Here is a 25122-nt window from a genome sequence, read left to right as displayed (position 1 = left end):
CGCTGAGTGCAAGTGAGCTCTGGGTGCTGGAAGGCTGGGTAGGGTGAGGGTGGGCACTGCTCAGAGAGCAGGTTAGGTTTCCTCAGGCACATGGAGGAGGGAGGGGCCAGGGCCAACCCCTAGCAGGAAGCCACTTTCTCAGACCTGAGTGCCTGTCCACTTGGGCCCTTCTGGTATTAGCTGATGGATGAAGCCAGGATACTTTAAACATGTAAGGAGCAGAGATATTGTGTGCGTCCTAATTTCAGAAACTTTCTGGACTAGAGCCTGGCTTATTAGTCTTCAGAAGTTGCCACCAATTTGGGATCACAAAAATGAGTGTGGGGTATAAAAAAATTTGTTTCAAAATGAAGTTATAATTTCTTTACTTCTTGTGTGTGTGTATGTGTGTGTGTGTGTGCGCGCGCGCGTGTGTGTGTGTGGGGGGGGGGTGTGTGGTGTGTGTGTGTGTGTGTGTGTGTGTGTGTGTGTGCTGCTCCCAAGTGGTGCCCAGGAGGCCGAGGGACTCCACCAACAATTCTCAGCCAACCCAGGCCAACAGGGCAGTGCTGCTCAGGCCCTGAGGTGCCCGGATGACCTGGTCCACTGGGGTGAAGTCTGGGCCACACTAACAGTGTATGACTCATTATCAATACCTGCCTATTTTATAGATCTGGGGTCACTTTAAAATTTCTTGGGCAAAAAGGGGTTGTGATGGAAGAGGTTTTTTTTTTTTGGGGGGGGTGGGGACACCAGGGGAGATGCTCAGGGGTTACTCCTGGCTCTGCATTAAGGAATCACTCCTGGCAGTGCTTAGAGGACTATGTGGGATGCATATAGTCTGGGTTGAACATGTGCAAGGCAAGCACTACTCACTATACTGTCTCTCAGCTCCAATGAATGGGAAAGAGGTTAAGAAGTCCTGTGCTAGAGGAATCTGGAACTTCAGCCCCCATCTAACTAATGCTGATGGACTTATTCCTCTCTTTCCTGTGTAGTGAAAGTGCCAGGTGAAAGCCAAATATGCCATGATGATGGATTCTGGCGCAGCCCAGGCCTCAGGCCCACACATCCCACCATGTATTACCATCCGCTCATAGGGATCGTCGGTCTCTGAGGCTTTGTCCAGGAGCTCGCTGTACTCGATTTCCTCACAGAGATGCTGCAGAGTGTTGAGTGGCTCATTTAGCTCCACTGGCATGGACACTTTGGACAGATCTTTGCCGATGTTGTTCCTCAAGATGTTCCACAGGTTAATGTTACTGGTGTCAGGACAGGGGGCGGGCAAGCATGTTCGACGTCCGTTCCGGAAGGCGCCTCCAGTGAGCTCCCCATTCAGGACTGCAAAAGGGACAGGGACGTGAATCACAGCAAAAGACACTTGGCTCATCTGACATCATAAAAGCCAAGAGGAAAGTGACACTTTCAAATAATTCAATCGTGATACATCTCTCAAGCCATCAGTATATTCACTTCAGAGTGAATGGGATTATTTCCATACAAGGGTGCGAACAAATGCAAAAATTATTACTATAAAGTTTTGTTAAACGAGGTGTTAAATGGAAATAATATTCAAGACAAATCATCTTAAAATAGTAAATATATTTAATAAGAAGGATTCAAACTTTTGTTTGGAGAAACAAAACTCTTTGCTTGTCCAGCAACTAACAGATTTTCAACCACCTTAATAAGCTGATTATAGAAAGATAAAATGTATTAAACAATCAACTATAAAAGTATCAGTTGGAAGGGTCATTTTATAATTTGGAATTTAGCATGTAGATAGAAGAACTCATTAAGCATTAAGCTCAAACGATACATACTTTGCCGAGAAATGTTATCTGCAACACTGGTATTATCTTCAGATATATTATCACTAACATCACTGATGTAAGACTCATCATCTGAAGCCTAGGAAGGGACAAACATGGGAAGAATCATTATTCTTGATCAATCTTGCAAGTTCAGAAAAGGCAAATAACTAAAAACAAAGCAAGATATTGCCCAAATGAGAAATCCCAACGGAAAATGTTGTTGACAAATGTGCAATCAACAGCTATGAGCTTTCTAGGAGCGAGACTAGGAGGGTTAGAATGCTGCCTTGTTGTGAAGTTCCCTGTCTTCTTCTGTGTGGGAGCTGAGGGAAATCAGTATAGGACCAGAAATACTTCAGTACAGCACAGTAAACAAGTCCCCAAGGAGGCAGTATGCCTCCCTTTAGAGGAGATTGGAGGAACTGCCCCAGGGGAAGGTTGTGGAGGGGGGAACAGGAACTGAGTAAAGGAGAAAGTAGGTGTTAGGAGGGAAGAAACACAGGAAAAAGTGAACCACTACAAAAGCTGGGGTAATATTTACTCTAGAAATGCTAAGAAGCTGAGTGAATGTGAAGAAAGTGGGAAGAGAATGAAGAAGGTTTGGTGGCAAAGGACTTTGCAGATCAACGTCAAAAGTTCACTCTAATCTTAGGATTTATTAAAGGCATGGGGATAATGTAGTCATATCTAGTTTTCCAGAAGTTACCTGGCCACTTCTCCTCAGATAACAGGGCTGCATAATCTCTGGGCAGCTAGGGAGCCCTGTGGCTCTTTCTCTCGCCACCTGGATTTGGTGGACTTGGGCGGTCCATGGTATGGGTGGATGAAGGAGGAAGCGAGGGCCAGGCTGGTTGGTTGACCAAATGCCATTTATTCCATTCTCCCCACAGGCCTGTTCCAATCTTACTAAGCTCCCCATTCTAGTCTCACACTGCCCCTCATTCTCGTCCCCTCCTGTCTCTCCCACGCTTCTATCTGCACCCCCTCTCACAGCGCAGTCTCTCTCTCTCCACGTGCCTGCTCCTGCATTCTTCCCCTACATTCTTCTCCCTCTGTCTCCCTGGCTAGTCTCTCCAAGCTCCATCTTGCTGCCTCGTTCTCTCACTAGTCTCTCTCCAACTCACTGCAATGGGGGTGGAGGAGCAAAATCAACATATCAAAGGACCTTCCTGATCCGCCCATCAGGCTCAAGGGTGGAAATACTGCCTAGGGGTGTTTCTCCTTTCCTTAGTCCAACAACTTAATTAACATCTTAATGAACATCTTAATTCTACTTCTTAAAATAAGTTATTTTGTATGGACATAGTAAGAGATACATTGAACTTGTAGAGTGGCTCTCCCGGGGATATCTCACTATAGATCTCAAACTACAGTGTTCAGGCTGAATTAATCATTCCTAACCCTAGCAGGGTCCGAATCTAGTTATTACTTTTAGGATCATGGTAGAATTTGTCCATGACAATGCTCTTAACTTATAATTAAACATTGTGGCTCTTTGGCCAGGCCCATTTTGATGCTAGGGTAGCTCAAGGCTTGCCTTGGGTCCATCTAGTCCCTTATCAGGACCTTGCTTTTGGGGTGCTAGGAAGAAAGGGCAACCGAGGCTTAGGTCGAGAGAACAGATGTCCAGGAGGTAGTATTATGTGGAGTTCATTAATTCCCAAGTTACAAAAAGCATAGCAATAACTGTCTTCCTGTGTCCATACTAAAAGGACATTGCTTTGGGGCTGGAGCGACAGTACAGCGGGTAGGGTGTTTGCCTTGCACTCGGCCGACCTGGGTTGGATTCCCAAGGGTAATTCCTGAGTGCAGAGCTAGGAGTAACCCCTGTGCATTGCCGGGTATGACCCAAAAAGCAAAATAAATAAATAAATAAATAAATAAATAAATAAATAAATAAATGGACATTGCTTTGAATTAACTATGCAAAGGACTTCTGGAGAAGAGAAAAACAATATTTACATGTCAACAGAGCACAAAGAAAGAAGTTACAAGTAAACACAGGGGAATGGGTGCACTGTGATGGGAGGAACCCAATAAATTTTATGGGAGTCACCCAATAAATTGAGGCTCCCAGTAGCAAGGTGGAAAGGACAAACTAACGTTATTCTACATTACTTACACCTGAGTAAGAAATACTGACACATTAAAAATTTGGAGGCAGGGATTGGAGACACAGAACAGGAATGAAGACATTTAGAGCTAACAGGTAGCATGGTTAGCTGAGAATCCCGGGGCCTCTCCTGATCACCATCTGGGAGCCCACCCCTGCCTGAAAATGGTTGTAAAGAGATCAAAAATGGTTGTCTGAGAGTCTGGTCTGAAGTATAATGGATAAAATCTGGCACCTTACTGAGAATGGGGGCAGGAAATTTAGGGACTGGAGAAAATCAAGAATTTATCCACTCTACACTCAGCATGAGAAAAAAATGAAACTAAAATGAAACAAATTAGCAGCAGTATGAAATTAAGAGATAAGACATATAGCAAAAGGAGTTCAAGGTCACTGTTCAGAGAAACAGGAGAATCAGCATTTCCACTACAGGTAAGAAGGTTGCTGATATCTATTCATTTTCATTGCAATGAAAATAGAGGGGCAAGAGAGATAGTGCAGGTGGTAAGGCACTTGCCTTGCTTGCTGCCAACCTCTTTCCATCCCTGACACATCATATGCCACCTCCCAGCACCAATCCAAGAGTAGCCACTGAACAGCTCTGAGTGTAACCTAAACTCCCTCATCCCCACCTTCTCTCCGCAAAAGGAAATACTGCTGTATTTTTTTTCTAAACCAAAAATCCAAAATATTCCTATCATAAAAAGTTAAAAATTAATGAGAGTGAAGAGGTAAACCTTGAAAAATTATCCATAACCTTGTCATCTAAAGGAAACCACTTTTAACACTTGGTGGATATTACTCTCACTTCAAAGTGCCTATAAAGACAGTGATGTATATATTTTTAGATTCTGGAGGAAAAAAAGATCACTTTACATGTTGCATTATTGTGTTCTGACTGCACTGCCATTTCCATTTGGAATGGTAATAAGTTTCATTATACTTTAGTAAGACAGGGAATTTAAGCAGAATTTAAATGGTTTCTAACAGTTTATTACTATTGACAATACTTGGATGAACTCATTCTTCTAAATACATTTCCACAAATTTATCTGGTAATTTCATTAAGACCTACTCCTAAAAATGAAGTGGTTGGGTCAAAGTAGTTACTTTGGGCTTTTAGTCAAACGTTGCCAGATTGCTCCCCTCAATGGCTATGTGTACTGGCTTATTCTCTCCAGCAGTGAACTAGAGCATCCACCTTTGCACACCCATATGTGGGGAAGTACCATATGTGGGTGTTATTGATTTTTTTCCCCCAAGGGTCACTAACTGAACAGAAAATAATTTTTATTAAAGTCTGATCACACCTTTTGGAAAAATTCTTTTCTAATTTTGTACACAATGTTCAATTTGTTGGATAGGCTGCATGCTCTTTTAGTTTGCAATTTAATTTTCATCATAATTTGTGCTTTTTCGACATAGGGAAGTTTAAATTTTCAATATCATAAAGATGATCAGTCTTTGCCTCTAAGGTTTCTGGCTTTTACAGCTGATGCTCTGTAAACTGGCATTCAGGAGAGGTCCTGGGTCATAAGGAGGCCCGCATGCGGGAAAGACGGTTGCATATAAGAATGAATCCCAAGAGCTGTCATAGCATATAAAATATGCAGGCAATGGAGAATATAGTCTTTTTCTGATTCCTATTTTGCCACCATAGCTGGTTTCCAGTTTCTGTTGATTGTAACAGGGCTGAACTGTACACCACCAGGTTTACGAAAACTACCTTCTTAAGCTTGATAGAAAAAGCAAGTAATTTAAATGTTTCCACTTGAAGAAAAAAATCAAAAGCCAATCACACCAAACTAACTGTTAGAGGAAAAGCAATCCCTGTCCAAACCCAATCCATGTTGCACATGTTTACTCTTTAAGTAATAAAGGAAAAAAAGTAGGATGGTATTCATCCTACAAAACACTGAGGAAGTTTATTTTCTTCAATTTCAAATAGCTCCACAGGCAACAGAAACGATCCAATATCTATGTCGATGTACACAGTCCCTGTAGAATGTGAAGGAATTACAATGCTAGAGGCTTCGGGTAAGATCCATATTCTCGTTTGTGTGGCAAGAGCTGAGACTGAGCAGTCTGACCACGCTCCACTCATGTTATCTGCATCCGAAGGAAGGCTCTGCAGTCTTATAATGAACAAAGCTGACACATGCTATTTTCTCCACCCCGATCAATAAGTCCTGAGCCAAACATTTCTTTAAATGCTAGGGAATCAACAGAGTTGGGAATTTCTTTTTTCCTCTAAAACGAGACCCAATCTACAGTGTTGCAGAAACAAATTTAAAATGAGAGAAACTGGTTCACTGCGGGAGCAAGGAGAGAATTTATTAAAATATTTTTTTCCATTTTTTTTTTTGTTTTATGGAGCACAGCTAGCCATGCTCAGGAAACTCTGTGATCAGGGACCACTACTGGTGGGGTTCACGGCAGAGATCAAATCCAGATTGGCTGTGTTAAAGGCAAGGCGAGTCTCACACTGTCTTTCTGGCCTTGTTGAAACACTTTCATTTGTTCCCTTTCCCTTCTATGCTGTGGATGTGATGATGGACTGGGATCACACGCCCCTGGTCTAGTGTTCACCCACATTTGGTGCATGCCATGCTTTGGGGTGCCATCAGGGCTCACAAACAGCTCCTCTGGCATCAGCCCTGATGCCTATGAGGCAGTGTGAGGCACGGAGCGCAAAGCTCCACAGTTTCAAGGCAGGTGCTTAGCCACAGACTTTTCCCCAATCCAAGCAGAACACTTTTTTAAATGAATGCTAATTAAGGGCACTAATAGGTATTACTCAAAACTTTTTTTCTGTCATGGAAAATGACAGTGTAAGATACTGCATGTCCTGCTGTCTCTCAGACTCATCCCGTGTGACAGGACTGCAAGCATCCCTTCCTTCCTTCAGGAAGCAGGGACTGAGGACTGGCTCTGGGCTCACCAGAACTTCTCTAGTGCTCGAGTCCCAGTGATATCTGAGGCCTCAAGGAACCTGCAGTCTATGGGGCAGGAAATACATGATACGCATGCTTCGTTAGCGAATGACAAGCATTAAGGAAGCAGCAAGGCAGGAAGAGGACCGTAAGAGATGAGTGTGTCACTCTAAAACAGCAGCTGGACAGCTAGCAGGCTTCCTACAGGTGACCGACAGGAGACAGGAGTGGCCAGTGAGGCTTTGAGTCCGTGGGTCTCTGGCAGAAGTGCTCGAGCCTGGTACACAGTCAGTGCTGGAGCCAATCTCCTTCAGGAGTGGAAATGCAAGGCTGGCAGCCTGTGCTTCCCCTGCAGATGCTGCTGAGACTCACTCCCCACAGTAACCTCCCAGCCGGCTCACCAAGCCTCAGGATATGGATCTGAGGCACTTCTAGGAGGTCCCATCAACCAGGGAACTGAGAGGCTCAGGCCTACCATGCTGACTCTTTGCCAAGAGGCAGCGTGATGCTGAGACACTCCTGCTGTCTACTGCTTGGCTTTACTTCCCGGTCTCTCCTCATCAGGAGCTCAGACTGAGTGTTATGACAAAGAAGTTTCAAGGCACACCCAGGGAGGTGGCGAGGGGCTGACAAGGACTTTAGTGACTGACCCTCTGACATGGAGAACAAGGGCAGGGGCAGATCTGCTCTACAGAAGGACGAATCATTCTCTTTACGGGAAAATGGATTCAAGGGAATAAGAAAGGAAGCAGAAGAACCCATTATGGAGATGGAGAGTGACAGAGCATTGGGACTGACTGAGCTGGAATAGTGGGAGGAAGGTGGTGAAAGATGGAGGAATTCGTTTTGTTTTTATTTTGCGGCCACATCCAGTTGTGCTCAGAAGTTACTCCCAGTTTAGTGCTTTAGGGTTGCTTCTGGCAGTGGTTGGGGACCACATGGTGCTGAGCATTGAATCTAGGACTCCAGCATGCAAAAACTGCTCAGAACCTTGGCATGATCTTTCTAGTCCTCAAAAGTAGGAGTTTGAGGGTATCTAGCAATAGAAGTCAGAGGAAAAAACCCAGGAACTGATGTGATGACGACTACAGAAGCTCTGAGACAAGCAATAAAAGAGGATGAGCTCCCTGGACTACAGTGATAGTACAGCGGGGAGGGCATTTGCCTTGCACATGCCTGACCCATGTTTGATCCCTGGCATCCCATACGGTCACAGAGCACCGCCAGCAGTAACCCCTGAGCAACGAGAGGTATGGCTTCAAAACAAACAAAAAAGTATGGGCACATTTGTGTGTGTGTGTGTGTGTGTGTGTGTGTGTGTGTGTCTGTCTGTCTGTCTGTCTTTCTGTCTGTCTATCTACGTAAGGAGTTTATGGATTGGCTCTTTTTTGATTGAACTGTGGGTGTTGTTGGGGAGGAGGGTGTCCCATGGAGCCCAAGGAGGCAGCTTCTCTCAAGCAATATGTGAATCTGAACTGACTTTCTCTCTCTCTCTCTGCAGACCTATTCTATCACTAAGCCATAGCTTATCTGTCACACTTTGCTTTTGTTCATAAACAATATTTCTTCCAGTCTCAGGTTTAATGGAATTTGTTAATTAAAAAAGAATTTAACATAATCACTGAATAATCTCATTTCATTAAAACTGTAAAACTGTGTCTCAGAAAAAAATTCAATTCCATTCGCTCATCAATATACCAGAACTTTTCCTTTCAAGTTTCAGAACTTTTCTGCCTTTAAACTGCAAAGCCACATGAATAAGGAGGACGCTGTTCTGGATAGCTAAGAAGAAGGTAAGCAACTGTCTTCAAAGCAATCAGTGGACATTCAGTATGACAACTATAACCATCCACAATCCCCTGCCTTCATGCTGGCCCCTTATACTTCTAAGCACTGACATGTGAAGAGCTGGATTGCTACTTGCGGCATTGGTCTTTCTAGTCAGAAATAGGAAATCTTTGGCACAGATGCAACTGGCGAAGACATTCTGTAAACAATGCGGATTTAGTGCAATTTGTTCCCAAATTAAGCATGCTTATTAAGGTTCACTAGTCTGCCAGAATGTTTGCTGGTGTTAGTATCCTTGTAAAGTGTTTAACAAGTAGAGACCCATCATACTTTGAATAGTACATTATTTAGATAAAAATCTGTTTTTAAAATGTCTAAAACTAAAAGCAGCTGATGAAACCATATTCAAAATTAAGACAAGGGGATGTCACTTGCAGATGTGTGACTGGATATGGAAAAGCCCTCATAGCCACATGGAGTGGGGTAGGAGGCAGAGAGGGGAGCAGAAGCCTTTTGCCATTCTTCTCTAGATGTTTCCAGATGGAGAAAGTCCAGAAATTACCCTTGCTATACACTTCAGAGGAGTCCACAGAAGTACACAGATGGAATTCTTGGCGTCTTTACACCAATGACAGCAGTGCTCATCAGACTTTCTTTATAACATTAAGACAAAGGTTAGTCCTCTGTCCATGAGATGCCAAAGGAACGGGAGTAGACTCTGAGGTCACCCTTTGTCAAGCCTTCTGTGATTTCCACTAGACGTTGCTCACCAGTAAGAGTGAGGTGGACTTTTGTGAGAACATTTGGTGGCCAGGACCTCTGTGTGGGTATTTCCTCCTATATGCTAATAGAAGGGATGAAGGAGGAAGGAAGAAGTGCAGGGAAGGCTCTTCTTTCCAGTGGCAATTAGGCTGAAGAAGCCCATCTATGCACTCCAGAGCCACAGGACCCTTCAGCTGTGGGAGTTGCTGAGATATATTTTCAAAATCTATGGTGTGGATTGTTGCAGCTGTTTTCCTGTGCAGAACTCCAGATAAGGCTGGCAGGATCCATTAAGCCATAGATCAGGAGTGAGAAGAGTTATCATAGCGAGTGCTCTCACACAGTGTCATCTAAACTCCTTTCTCTTGAGAGTGTCACCATCTATGTTGCAGATCTCTGTCCCCATGTGCCTCAGCTCATGGAGTTAGTCCAGAAATTAGCTGGACTAACTAAGAGGGGCTGCGGAATGAGATGGGATGAGGGATGTGGTTCGGGGGCCGAGTGCCTGCCCTGCAAGCATGAGGGTGCAAGCTGGATTCCCAGCACTTCCCCACATAACCCACTGTGATCCCAGGGTCCCTGCTGGCCCTGACATCACAAGGATGACAATGCCAACAATGAAAGGGCAGCAGTGTGGGGGAAAGACTTGGGGGAGCCCAGGAAGAATACAAAGGAATTCATGAGGGTGAGTGTGGTTGCCTCCACCTTGGAGACACTTTCTGAGAAGAGGGTGGGTCTCAGGAAATACACCTTCACAGTCTTCTTATTCTTTCTCCAGAGACTCTTTTCAATAAGCCAACCAGAACTGAAAATGCAGCTTGTAGACAATAATATACCCAGTACCACAAAAGGAAAGGTTGATTCAGTGCTCTTAGAGTCCCAGATGCTACAGAAGTGCTCCCTGAGGCTGGCCTGCTCAATTACGGCACCAGGATGTGGTCTCAGTGTGTCACACTAAGAAATGAAGTTGCAGTTGCTTGATAAAATCTTGGGTTCAAGCCTCTTCCTAAATCTTGTGCCACTTGTTGTTGTATTGTTGGATCTAGTGAAGTATGACCATCACTCAGATGTGAGGCATAAAGAAACAAAGCAAGGGAATAGATATAGAACCATTGAAATAAACCCTGAGATTCTGCAACAGAAATGGGGGAGAGGTGAACCATAAGGGACAGTGGATGAGGAGTCCTGGGATTCTGATGGTAGGTACATAATGCAATGGACATCATATACCTAAAACATTAATATTACTACTACTACAATTCATGATACCTTATTAAAATAAATTCAAATGAAATTAATTAAAAATAGACCAGTAGTCAGAAATGTCTCCAGATGCTGCACCAGGCTGAACTTCATTTCCAGGGCACCTAGAGGAGGGCTGATGAGCCCAGCCCCAGCCCCAATAGAGCTCTGGCAGCCAAAAACCTCCAGAACCCAAACGCTGCCATGCTCACGGCTGATCTCCACAGGCTCAGGATGAGCTCCTCACACATGATAACGAATATGATGAAAAACTCAGGTATGTAGCTTTTGTGACCAAAATATCCAGGTTCTCAAGGAGTTGAGAATGGGTGACCTTCCCCCATTTCCCTATCTTTCCCAGAGCCTGGTGGCCATGTCCATGAACTGCCTTCTGTGCCATCTGAGTTAATTCCTGGCCATGATCCAGAGACTCACAAATATATCTTGGAAGAGAGCAACAAGCTGCAGAGATGCTTCCAGATCCCAGAGTCATCTCCAGCTGTATCCCTGTATTAAAAATTTTAGAATCCCTGGAATGTGTGGCTGCACATTTCATATTCTACTCCACTGATGTATCAAGATTAGCACACCACATTCGACGGGGTGAAGGTAGAAGGTTATTGATCGCAATTAAAAATAAATAAATAAATAAATGCTAGCACACAAGGCTCAACATGCAACAACATGTTAGTAATATCTTATACCAGGGCTCAATGGCTCTAAGGTGAGACACAACAATCTTCATACATTTTCCTCAAAGGAAACTTTTTTAGAACATTTTTAACACACTATTCACAACAAGCCATACAAAGTAAGTTACCTAGGACTTGGGTGATGGTGGAAAAATTCAAAATAATGATGGTGGGAAGGTGCTATGATGGTGATACTGGTGTTGGAATACTGAATGCAATAAATTATTGTGAACAACTTCATAAAAATAAAATTGAGGAAAAATTGTAACCATAGAATCATGGCTATTTTTGGACTTCTAACCACACCTACAGGGTCTCTGAAGAAGATCACAGTCCCTTGTGGATTTTTATGACAGTTATTTACTTGAGTGAAAAGCAGGAGAAGTAGGACAGGTGTGAGCATGGGGGATCAGGAGGAGGGTACACAGAACAGCCACAGGCAGGGACCTGGCCCATCACTCCACGTGGACCCACTGGTACCTCATTCTGATTCTGGTAACATTCCAACTTGGGGGGAACCTGTTATGCATGCACTTTCTCTCTCCTTAAGCTCATGGAATATCCACATGCCTTACAGATATTTTCATTGATGAATCTAATAAACTTATTGTGCCTTAAAGGGCACTTGTTATCTCTACTTTCTTGTCCCTCTTCTTGCCACCAATTTCACTCTTTACCAGAGGAGGAAAAGACCATCTTTCTGGGATCCACACAGTCAGTGATGCTTCATGTACTTTACATTTCTGTTCTGTGGCACCTGGGAACCCAGTGGGCATGTCCCCGAGATCTTAGTCAGAGGGTTTTGGATTGTACTCTGAGAGATAAAGTCACCAGATTTTGTGTCAGAGCTCAGAAAAGGTATAGTCAAATTTGGCTGTATGCTAATTTAACAAGAACAAAGAACTAACTGGTCAGTCATGGTACTTTAAGAAAGGAAGAGTCAGGAAAGAAATGCTGGTAGCATGTCTCCTTCATAGAGACTCCTGGGGGGTTCAGAGACCAAAAGACACAAAACCTCCTTGCATGTGGCAGAATATCCTTCTGAAGGCAGCAGAGACAAAATATTGAAATTATGACACCCTGGGGCTCCTGGCCTTAAATTATTCACTCGGCTCACTGTTCCCATTCTTGGCTCATCAAACAACCTTCTACCTAGAATTAGACTTCCCACACATATCTGCCCACAGGGAAAGAGACAATCATCAGCAAGTATGATTATTCTGTCCATCTGATAACATCAATTACCATTATAAATAATGAAATGAGTGCTCCTGTGAGTGAGAGTCAGAACATCAGTTGATGCATGACTGGGATGAGAGAGGCAGGTGCAATCAGCTTGGGGAGATAAAACTCATTCATGGGAGATGAGATTTCTGGATTACTTTTCCCCCATTATGAAATGCGTTCATTTTATATTCCTCTTTTCCACTTATTTTTCTTTCTAAAACCATTCATGATTCCAAACACTGAAAACAACTACTACTAATTGTCAGGCTGATTCCTTCCAGTCTAATCTCTAAGCATATGGAAATAATGCTCGGCAACAATTTTCAGTTTGCAAAAATGTGGCACTCTTTGCAATCTCAAGAGGCAAAATTTCTCATCAGCTATGTGGGAAAGAGTTTTGGTTGCTTCTTCGATGCACCAAAACATAAATAAAGTGCATTTTACTAAATTTCAGCAAAATTCATTTCTACCACTTCACCAAGCAAGAAGTTTTTTTGTTTTCTTTTTAATTTTTAAAATTTTATTGAATCAGGCCGAGATGTGATCCCCAGGGGCCGCACATGTGTGGCCTCTCTGCAGCTGCATGAGCATGGCTCCAGAGGCCAGATAAACTACTTTTGGTATGGGCAGCTCCTTGCAGAATGTCTCCAGACTGAGAACTAAGCCATGGCCCCATGCCTGCCCAGGAGGGGAAAGGTATTTCTCTTTTTCGCCTTTTTCCTTGCCGGGGGGTAAAGGGCGTGGCGACCGCCATATTATGAGGACCACAGATGAGAGTTTCAAGCTTGCAATGATCCAATATCTGGAAGAAATTTTCCTGGACTTATTTGCTAAAATACAGAAATCCAAAACCACGTGGCCGCTATTGTGGCCGCGTGACCTCATATCTTTTCACAACAGGTCTGACTCTAGTGGGGAACTCCTAACAATAATAGTGAGGTTTTTGTTGAAATATTGAATGTAACAAAAGAGAAAGTAAAGTGAAATTTATCAGTTCGGGGGAGGGGGGGTGTTGAGATGGGAGGTATACTGGGTTTTGGTGGGGTTTTTTTGGTTTTTTTTTTTTGGTGCTGGAATATGGGCACTGGTGTAGGGATAGTTGTTTCAGCTTTGTATAACTGAGACTTAAACCTGAAAGCATTGTAATTTTCCACATGGTGATTCAATAAAATAAAAAATTTTTTAAAAATTTTATTGAATCATCATGAGATAGTTACAAGCTTTCATGTTTGGGTTACAATCTCACAATGATCAAACACCCATCCCTCCACCAGTGCACATTCCCCACCACCAATATCCCCGGTATACCCTCCCTTTCCCACCCTCCCCCTGCCTCTAAGGCAGACAATATTCCCCATACTCTCTCTCTACTTTTGGGTATTATAGCTTCCAAGCAAGAAGTTTTCTATTTCTAAGACCCTGCCAAGACTTAGGCAAACTAACAACAATCTTAGAGAGTGCAAATTAACAACAACCTAAGAGAATATTTATTTGCCAAACAGTGTAACACATATATGGAATATAAGTTGCTAAGTTAAACCAACTGGGAAAACGCAACAAATTAACTCCCAGACTCAAAACTGTGACAACCACTGAAGGGAAAGGGGGAAGAGGGAAGGACTGGGCAGAGGGGTCTACTTGTTGGTGAGTTGGTGAGCCTTAAATACAGAGTTATCAAACTATACCCCTGAAAGTTTGTAATACAATATAATAAAGATGAAGGACAAATTAGTTAAAGGGGAGGAACTTGGGGCTGGAGAGATACCTCAAAGGGCTGGGAAGTGTGCCATGCATGTGGGAGGCCCATATTCAAACTCCAGCCCTGCATGGTCCCCCAGGCAATGACAGCAAGGAACACAGAGCACAGGGCAAGGAGTAGTCCCTGGGCACCAAGGTTTGGTCCCCACACCCTGCCCACCCCCTTGGCAAAAACAAACAAATAAAAAAAGGAGGAGATACAAACAATGAAGTTATTTTATAGTAACCAGTAGTAACCTTTCCAAACCCCAATTAACCAAAGAGCCTACTATTATCCTTATAAGTTCAAAGTCAAGTCTCTGGCAAAGATGGTGACTTTTTAATTCTCCTATTCTTTCAACATTTATTAGCTAATCTCTTAAAGAACTGCTATTAAACTTTCTGTGGCAGGAAGGGAATTTGGGTCATATCTGGAGGTGCTCATGGATCACTCACTCCTGGCTCTGTGTTCAATTAACCATATACAATGTTGAGGTCTGCAAGTGCCTTAACTGCTGTATTTGTCTCTGGTCCCATATTACACTGAAATACGGAACATGAGTAAGTTACAGAAAAGTCCTTTTCCCCCATCAATATTGTTGCCCAGTGTGTTCTATTTAGTCAAGGAGAACTAATAATTTATGTACTTTTGGCTTTACTACTTCTGGACATCTTATTATAATGTTAAAAAAGATTCACAGTCACTCTAACTTTTAGTCACAGTCACAATCAGCTCAGGTTGGCACACTGAGAACCTCACCTCATTTTCTGATGAGCTTGCAGAGAGGAGCACCTCTTGAGCATCGAAGAACTCAGAGACAGATTCTGACATGGAGAGGCGACTCTCATTGGCTACTTGCTGTGACAGAGGGAGACTGACATGAATTTGCTCGCCAGCCTACAGAGGAGAAAAGCATATGAGGCAATTTTTTTTTCTTGGCAAGAATAGCTATTCAGGGGGCTGGAGTGATAGCACAGTGGGTAGGGTGTTTGCCTTGCATGCAGCCAACTCATGTTTGATACCCAGCATTCCATATGGTCCCCTGAGCACCGCCAGGAGTAATTCCTGAGTGCAGAGTCAGGAGTAACCCCTGAACATCACTGGGTGTGACCCAAAAAGGAAATAATAATAATAATAATAATAATAATAATAATAATAGCTATTCATTAAAATTTCATCATGATGTGCTAACCAGTTTTCTGGAGAAATTCACATCATGCATGGACTGGAGAGATGCCTGCCTTGCATGAGGGTAACCCGGGTAAGATCCCCAGTACCCTGTAAGAATCTCTCAGTCCTGTCAGGCATGATCCCTGAGCACAGAGACAGGACCAAGCCCTGAGCATAGTTGGGTGAAGCACAAATTAAAACAAAAACAAAAACTTTCTGAGCACAGAGAAATTCATATCATATGCTGAGTGGTAACTAAAGTGATTTGCATGTGTAACTCAGCAGTATCTATGACCGTGGTCAAAGTTTCCTTCCAAGACATCTAGAAAGTCCAGATGGCATAGCTGAAAAGTACTGGGACTATGCCCTGATTTTCAATCTGTTCAACTTTTATTGAGTGTAATTTAACAAGTTGTGCCTTGAATGAATGAATACCTTGAATGAAATGTGGAGATAAGTTCATTCTCACATGTTTAAGTCTGTCATTACTAATCATATTTGAACCAGATTTAAGTATGACATTAAGAAATAATTGTTAAAATTATTAGATTTTATAATAAAGCAATCTACATAGAATATATAAGTTACCTTTTATTTTGATAATAAAAATTAAGTAATAAAACATGACTGAAATATTGAACTCTATTTAATATTATAGCTTTACTTAGTACTAAATATTGTTTAAAAGGAGGCTATTTAAATTTTAATCAGTCAATTATAATAGAACATCATTATATAATTGTAATATGCATGTTCTAGTACACATGTCAGATTGATAAAAAGACTCAAATTAATACCATTGAACTTTATTGAATGACAAAGTTTAAGAAATACTTCCAAATTCTGAGTAAATGAGCAAATATTAAGTATAATCACAGGCTAAAATATATAAATAAACTAAATGTCTGGCATGGAGAGAACACATTTGACACCAATAACTAAGAATAAATAATATGAAATTCAGAGAGAGACTTTCAAAGTCACTGAACTATCAGATTTGTTGTCTCAAATGCATTTTGAGATGCATTTGTCTCAAATAAATATGTATCGAGTAATCTTACTAATAGTGAAAGAACCACCTAAACATAAAATATCAAACTATAAAATAAAAGGATTATAAAAATAAACAGAATATCTGTAGACTTAAATATTATGAAATAAATACCCTATATCTATTAAAAAATGAGTCTTACCTCATCAGGGCTAGGAATAATATTTACACTGACAACCTGATCACAAATAATAGATTCTGAATGTATTCTGTTCAACCGACTCCTTAGTTCAGCATTCTGGTTAAGTGCCTTAAAAGAATAAAAACCACACATGTAATTTGGAATTATTAAGCAAACATAAAATAGAAAAAGCACACTGGTACAATTTAGACAATCAAGGGTATTCTGATTGTAACTTCTGAAGTCATCACGAGCCAGCTCACACTGGTAAGAAGGAAATAAATGGCTCAGAATTAAGGTGTTCATTTTTGCAATCAAAGACAACCATTTAGTAGGTTAGTAAGTAGGTTGAAAGAGTTCAGGGACTTCACAGAAAATGATTCAAGGATTTTTCTCTTCCTTAGAGCTGGCCCACTGCATCCAAGCCCAGTCTACCACCACATATATATTATTTTCTAGAGTCTGGTATCAAACCTATCAATGCTTTTTGTTGTTGCTGTCCCAGTTTCTAAAGTTTGGGAATCATTTCAAATACACTAAGTTCTCTTACTGGTTATCTGGTTACTTGGGAATGAAATAAGTGATTTCATTATTTATTTTATAAGTAATACATTTTGTAGAAGTATACTTTAATCTGCTTATACAAAAAGCTGCATTTTAATTTTCCTAATTAGTTACATAGTTAAAATGTAATTAATACCCATGACAGTGCAGCAGAATAGCAGAATTTGTGTGTGTGTGTGTGTGTGTGTGTGTGTGTATGTGTGTGTGTATGGTGTCAGGACCTAATGCAGGCCTTCACACATGCAAGGCAAGACCTGAGCTACAGCTTTAGTACTGCTGAGCAGAACTAAGTGAAATGCAGATCAAAGGTGCCTTAAGAAATTAGTAAAGACTCCAACAAGAATTTGCATGTGCAAAGCCTTGGACTTGAACCCTGGCACCATATGCTTCCCTCACAATCTCCACGCCCATACTCCTGAAACCAAACCCTGCACACCGCCTGGAGTGGCTCTTGGTGGCTTTAAGGCACTGCAGATGTGACCTCCATAACAACAAGAAAGTATAAGAACACAGAACTGAAAGGAAATGATTATTCTCATCATATTATGTCCAATATATCCAAGTCTGAGAGAGTAAAGTTTCACCTGTTAAGCACAGCTTTAGCATATTTGGTAAAGGAGAAAAGCTTTATCTCAAGATGGTATCCCTGGGGCTTGAGAAATAGCACAGCGGGCAGGGCATTTGCCTTGCACACGGCCAACCTGGGTTCAATTCCCAGCATCCCATATGGTCCCTGACACTGCCCAGAGTAATTCCTGAGTGCAGAGCCAGGAGTAACCCCTGTGCATCGCCAGGTGTGATACAAGAAGAAAGAAAAAAAGAAAAAAGATGGTATCCCTACTGGGGTCCTGAGAACAAAAGTACAGGCTCATGTGTGAGTCCCACATCCAAAGAGAGATGTTACTCACTGGAATTACATCAAGTCTCAAGTGAAAGACCTTGTGAGGACGAGCCCAGTGAACATCTGCACAGCTCTGTAATCCCCATTGAAAGTCAGCAACCATGAGACTGATGTAGCTATATTGGGAGTAGCTGTAGTGGGAGATAACTGCTAAGAGTTCAGGACAGAGGACCTGTGCCCAGAGAATGGGCATCTGGCTTCCTTCATAAGGAGTCAAAGAAGACAGCAAACCAATGACAGCATCAAATGGTAAGTTTTACATCCTAAAAAAATGGCTAAGTGTCTAAAGTTGACACTTGCAAGAGCAGGCATGGTCCCTGAGCATGGAGGATGGATCAGCTTCCTCTCTTTTTCCCCTACACATTTATTCCGTTCAACTTAGCTTCTGCTTTCTGTGGAAAAATATTCCTCTTACAGCTTTTGGTTTGATTTATAGTCTTTAAGAGGGGCCAAAAGATGTGTTGCTATGGAAGAACACTTGCCTGGTATGTGTGAGGCCCTGTGTTTGAACCAGGCATACCTTCCTCTTCCCCAAACTTAAGTCTTTACAGTTGGTTTACAAGATAAGCATAAAATATTACCCACTTATTCTGATGGGCTGACATGGATTGATGAATTAAAGGTGAATACAGATAGTCATTACCTCTATGATCAGGAAGAAATGTATCCAACTCTCTGAGGAGACAGGAATGGTAGTTTTAAAGGGGGTGGGGTGATTACTTTTTAAGAGAACAGAACTTGGGCTTCAAAGGACGAATCCTGATATGATTATGTTTTGCAAATGTGCTCATTGTTATTCCTCCTGGAGCAAAAATCTCAACTTAGCACTTGAAAAACAAAACAAAACAAAACTTCATTCTTTCCTTGGTGACTATTACACAGATGTTTACTTGCTCTCTGATTGTTTCCCTGCCTCCAAGCATATTTAAAGTTGTCCCTGAAATGTGTGGAACCAACTATATTCTGATGTCATGGAAATGGAAGACTTTATCTGTGGTAGGTTATTTCATTTGTGGTAGGTTGTTTGACAGTCTACACTACAGAATCATCGTCTTGACCTGATGGCTTTTCTGAACTGACCACACCAATGACAGGGAGAGAACCCAATGGGCTACTGTACATGTTCTGCATGTGGAAGGTTCATCTTCCAGCATCACCACCACCTGCTCCCCCAAGCATGGAGCTTGGAGAAGACCTTGAGTATCACTGGGGGTGGCCTCCCTTCACCCCCTAAAAAGCCCTAGAACAAAAACAGACTGTACCTTCTATTGTCATGAGAACAGAGTTAACAACAAAGCAATCCCACAAACCTCAAGGGTAAGGATAAATAATGGCTATCCTTAGGGTACAAGTCTGAAACACAGGTTTGATATTTAGAAGAAATGTTGTACTTTGGTTTGCTCTAGGCATTTAAAGAAAAATTAAATGCTCACATAAGATCTCATATCATCCTGCCTATATGTGTCTGAAGGCACACAAAGTAACTTATAGCTGTTGGTATCAATAGGGAATCAAATTAAAACAAGTAATTTGATTGCAAATATATATGTAGTGGTAGAAAAACATTTACATAGCACAAATAGCATGGAAACACAGTCCACGTCTGGTGAGACATTAGTAGGAGAGGAAGCAGACAGCTGAGCATGCAGCAGCCACTTCCTTTGCCTCTAACCCAGGTGGCTCCTCCTTTTGCCTTGATCATATACCATCGACTGGTTTGGAAGCTGCCTACAACCAAGAGCTGTGAGCTTTGTTTGCAGTGTCATGCTCTCAGCTAGTGGTTCAGGACCACATTTATTACTGCCTTCCTTGAAGCCCAACTATTTTCTCTGTAATGATATGGAAGCTTTGAGAGTGTTGAAGAGTACTGGTGTTCTGAGTGACTTGACACAATTTGGAGACGATTCCAGATGCTGGCAGAAACCACATATGGGATGCATAGTGGCAGAGCAAGGAAAAAGGAGGCAGATCACCTGCAGCTCATGCGAGCTAATGAGTAAGAAAAGCTATGGAGACTTGACAGAAACATCACTCTTTAACAGGCCTTATTATCGGCTCTATCTGGCAAAGGCTTAACAGGATGGAAGCATCTTGAAGCTCAGGAACAGGGTTGAGATTCTTCACCAGGCAGGCTTTGGATTTGTTTTCACTACCTGCTTTTGAGATTCTCTTATTTTTATTTTATTTTTGTGCCACCTCTATGCTGCTGGGGGAAGAGGTGTTACACTTGGCTCAGTGCTTGGAGATTACTCCGGGGTCTACTCACTTCAGGCATGCCCAGGGAACCAAGCCGTACCTGGGATCAAACCCAGGCTTCCTGCAAGCAAAGCATGAGATCCACCTCCTGGAGCTAGCGCTCTCTCTCTCTCTCTCTCTCTCTCTCTCTCTCTCTCTCTCTCTCTCTCTCTCTCTCTCTCTCTCTCACACACACACAGACGACTTGTTTTTGTTGGTGAGCTTGAATTAAATGACAGGTTCTTCACAATGTATATTCATGTCTCCAAAATCTCCCATCCTCACATATTCCACTCTACTATATCCAAGAAACAAATCATTCCCACCCAATCCATGAAAGAAGTCACCATCTTGATGATTTGCACCTCAGTTTATCACCCAAGTCTCCGTCTCCTAGGCTACTAAGTGCATTCATCCTGGTAGACATTGGGTGAGAAAAGTTATCTGAGATCGGATAAGACCAAAAGAAGCTGTGCATCCTGGGAGAGAAACATGCTAGGAAGCCTGAGGATTGAACGATCTAAAATTTGACAAAATGCAATCATCAAAGACTTGAATTTGGTTCTGAAAGAATGAAAAATAAAATGAGTGTGAAAACTGCCAAAGCTAGAGGTATCAAGAACCAAATCCTGGATATCATCTAAAAATCATCTTTTTAAATTTAAAAATATAGTCTGTTTGGAAAATGAAAAAAAAATGTAGAAAATACTTTAAAAATCCTATCTTATTATTTAATAGACCAATTGTTGGTAGCTTGGCATATTTCTTTTCTTTTTTGGGAGCAGTCACTGCAGCAGTACTCAGAGGCTATCCCTGGCTCTGTGCTCAGAAGTGACTTCTGACAGCTCTGGGGGACCATGCTAGGGACAGAGCCAGTGTTGAGTCTGAAGGGGGGTAGCAAGGCTGTGCAAGTGCCTTAACTCATGTGCTATCTCTCTAGCCTCAGCTTGTCATATTTATTTTCTGTTTTTATTTCTGTATATTTTCCATATTACTAGGAACAAATTTTACATTCTGTGGCTGCCACTTCCTTGCATGCAGAGATTTATTTTATGCTGCAAACTTTTACAAATATGATATTGATGGCTTCAGTTAGAATTAAGCAATTACTGGCAACTTTTTCTGTTGTAATTTTTACTAAAACAAATAATATGCCACGAGCATTCATGAGCTTAATGGTTTCCTACATTCAGCATTACTTTCTTAAATTAAACATACCAATCATGGGCTAAATGATCAAAGGATAAAATTTCTTTTCAGGTTTTAACAAAAGCTGTCAAAATGCATCCAAAGTGACATCAATTTCACTTATGGCTAGCTAAAAATTGATGTGAAGGAGTCTAAAAAATATTTTCATACAGAAAAAAACTTGGCCATGTATCAAAAACAAATTCTGGAACAAAAAATGATACACTTGGAACTCATATCCCAAAGCATATTTATTTTGGGTATATAATAAGCTGTAGCAGAAAGAATGGTAAATACTATGACTGGAATTTTCATTATGTTGCTATGTGTCTTAAACTAATGTTTTTGCTTACATTCCCATACACGGCTCATTTCATTAATCCTAAAATGCATATTTTCTACCACATTTAACACTGTCAGCTTAACTGACAACAATTTTCCCTTATTAAAACACAGGATGATTACATGGCTAACAATTAATGGCATATTGATTTAATGAAATATAGTGACTCAAGCTGAGGTACGGAATCTGCTCTCAATTTTACTGATCCAACATCTACTGTATTTAGCATAAGCTGTGCACAAGTGCTGGGGTCAAAAATCAAACCAGCACAATTAGAGTGCTGAAGTGAAAACAGTGCATTGAAGACAGGCTCAAATTTTATTTCTTGTTACTATAGTAATCTAGGGTGCTGATTGTACTTTAGTCTTCTGTGCAATTTTATATTAGTAGTCAGTATACCACATTAAATGGGACATGAAATTATAGCTGTTGCAAAATAAAGTGATTTCTGAGTGGAAGATACATTCATTTTATTAACATAATAATTGATTCTGGTGTTCAGGGTGCTACTGAATTATTGTGATGAAATTGAGATGAAATAAAATGATTTAATAGGAGGCAGAGGCTATATAAATGTCCTGTCCTGCAAATCGAGTCTGACATGTACACTGTCTAAAGATGTAAAAGTTTATTTTTTCAGAAGTTCCTCAGGTATAACAGTAGGTAAAATAACAGGATTATATATATATTTTTGTTAAAATACAAGCTAAGGAAACCACAACACTCAAAAGGAGAGAGAGAACAAAAGGGAATACCCTGCCACAGAGGCGGGGTGAAGTGGGGAGGGCTGGGGTGAGGGTGCTGTGAGGGATTCTGGTATCATTGATGGTGGAGAATAAGCACTGGTGGAGGGATGGGTACTCAACCATTGTATTACTGAAACACAAACACAGAAGTTTTTAACTATGTAACTGTACCTCACGGTGATTCACTAATAAATTTTTTTTTTAAATATAGGCTAAGGAATAAACATCACTTTCTAAGAGGAAATTCTTACACTGTCCAGCCTTATAAATTATTTGCTGCTGCCCAAGTGAGGTAAAACTAGTAAAGGATGCTAACTTTATGTATGTTATTTGGGTTCCAGGGATCAAACTCATGGCTTCATGCATCTATACTGTGTGTGTCTACCTCTCAGTGAGATGCCCAGCCTTGATGTTTTATGTTTAAATCCACAGAGGTTGGAAACTGCCAAGTTTATAAAAGGGGCAACTTAAAAGCTTAGTTGAAGGCCAGGGATGTAGATCAGCAGTAAGCATTTGCCTTTTATGTGTAAACCCTGGATCTGATCCCCATCACTGCAAAAACCAAAACTAAACAAAACATAAAGTGATTGCAAAGTAGTATTTCAATCTTTAAATATATTAAATAGGACCTATATCAAATAAAATATGCTTTTACAGATGCTAGACTAATTCAAGAGGTTATTTAGACTCTGTCTTTCTAAGGGGAAACTTGGCTTAATAATGAGTCATCAGAAAACCATCTGGGGGTTTAACTTACAATCCTTACCATGGGTTGACAATGTCTTTAGGCTAGCTAACACCATAATATAAAGTTTTACTAATACAAAACAACCATACCCAGAACATTTGTCTCAATGTACTTAAGCTAGTTAGTATTGTGTTTAGTCCGTCTTGAAAATCGAAATTGAGTTGGCCAATCAGGACAGCTCCTAGTCAGTTAACTGTTTCTCATCTTCAGTTTGTCCTCATCTGCTGGTCTCTTCCTCTTATGAAATAATCAAGTGGAGATGATGACAAATTTCAGTCCACAGATCACCTTCCACTAAAATCAGGTTCTGTTAGCCTTTTCCTCCTGAAACTACCAAAACTCTAGCCACCTGACTTTAAAAGTCATTGTTCTCTAAGTTCTTTGGCTGCTTTTTCCTGGGTCTCCACCAAAGGATTCTACTATTTTACTCCAATGAATTAAATTATTAATGTCCTTTATAAGATCATCAGTACCACTGACCAATTTTATTATGACCAAACTCCCAATTTATCAACATCTATCTATATTTTTGCCAATGTACTGGGATAGCCACATCTTTCTCTCTAATCCAGATCTTTTTCCTGAGACCTATATCTATATATCAAATGACCTGTTAGGTGTCCTACAGGCATCTCAATTTCCATAAAAATCCCTCACTATTTACCCTGATAAACCCATTCCTCTTGCAAATCCTGTCTTGGGGAAATGGAACTACCATCTACACAGTTAATCTAATTAAACAATCTGGAGATAAATTGTGTCTCTTGTCCCTCTCTACTTGATTCAGCTGATCTTTAAGTTAAGCTTATTTTTCCCACGAAGTGTCCTTAAAACCCACCTCCTCCTACCTATCCCAATATTTTGTGTGTGTGTGTGTATGTGTGTGTGTGTGCGTGCGTGCGTGTGTGTGTGTGTGTGTGTGTGTGTGTGTGTGTGTGTGTTTGATTTTAGGCCATACCCTGCGGTATTCGGGTATCCGTAGTTCTAAACTCGGGAATTACTCCTGGTGATGTTAAGGGGACCATATGGGTTTCCAGTTATCGAACCCAGGTTGGCTGTGTGCAAGGCAAGTATCATACCCACTATAGTGTTCCTAACACCAATTCCTAACTGAGACCTATTCTTTAGAGACTGAGCACAGCGGCCACTCAACACCTTTACTGCAAACCACAACAGCTAATTAGAGAGAGAAAACAGAAGGGAATGCCTTGCCACAGTGGCAGGGTGGGGTGGGGGGGAGATGGGATTGGGGAGGGTGGGAGGGACACTGGGTTTACGGGTGGTGGAGAATGGGCACTGGTGAAGGGATGGGTTCCCAAACTTTGTATGAGGGAAGTATAAGCACAAAAGTGTATAAATCTGTAACTGTACCCTCACGGTGATTCTCTAAGTAAAAATAAATAAATTAAAAAAAAAATAAATAAACCCCAAATACCACAAAAAAAAAAAAAGAATATCTGAACCTGCTCAACTAGTTTTGCCTTAATTCTATCCATTTACTCTACTGTGCCAGAGATACATTACTAATATACAGAAATATGTAACAATATTTTTAATTTATGGTATTATGCCTCATTAGTTAAATCTTGAAGGCTCCTCATAACTGATAAGATAAATTAAGCTCTTCATTGTAGTTCCTAATAAGCTGGTTCCTCACTAGCTACACTCTTCCCTGGCTGCCCGTGCTTTAGCCAGTATGAACTGTCATTCTTCAGATATTTCCCATTATGTCGAACGACAGTGACTCCTAAGAAAGGAGTCGATTAT

The 25122-nt window shown here is 41.3% G+C and overlaps 1 protein-coding gene across 13 annotated transcripts in view; it reads right to left on the bottom strand.

The window, feature by feature from the left end:
- The window catches only part of OSBPL6 (oxysterol binding protein like 6), a 235478-nt gene that overhangs the window by 18146 nt on the left and 192210 nt on the right, over window positions 1-25122 (bottom strand). For all 13 annotated transcript variants that reach the window (XM_055120268.1, XM_055120270.1, XM_055120271.1 and 10 more), the window contains 4 exons: window positions 16652-16759; window positions 15048-15185; window positions 1803-1890; window positions 1067-1320 (listed from right to left, as the gene is read on the bottom strand). In XM_055120268.1, the coding sequence (XP_054976243.1) occupies window positions 1067-1320; window positions 1803-1890; window positions 15048-15185; window positions 16652-16759 (588 nt within the window). The remainder of the gene's footprint in view (window positions 1-1066; window positions 1321-1802; window positions 1891-15047; window positions 15186-16651; window positions 16760-25122) is intronic.

Source organism: Sorex araneus, chromosome X, assembly GCF_027595985.1.
Source record: "Sorex araneus isolate mSorAra2 chromosome X, mSorAra2.pri, whole genome shotgun sequence".
NCBI lineage: Eukaryota > Metazoa > Chordata > Mammalia > Eulipotyphla > Soricidae > Sorex > Sorex araneus.
The sequence above is the reverse complement of the archived record's forward strand: the minus strand, read 5'-3'. Positions and strand labels throughout refer to the sequence as shown.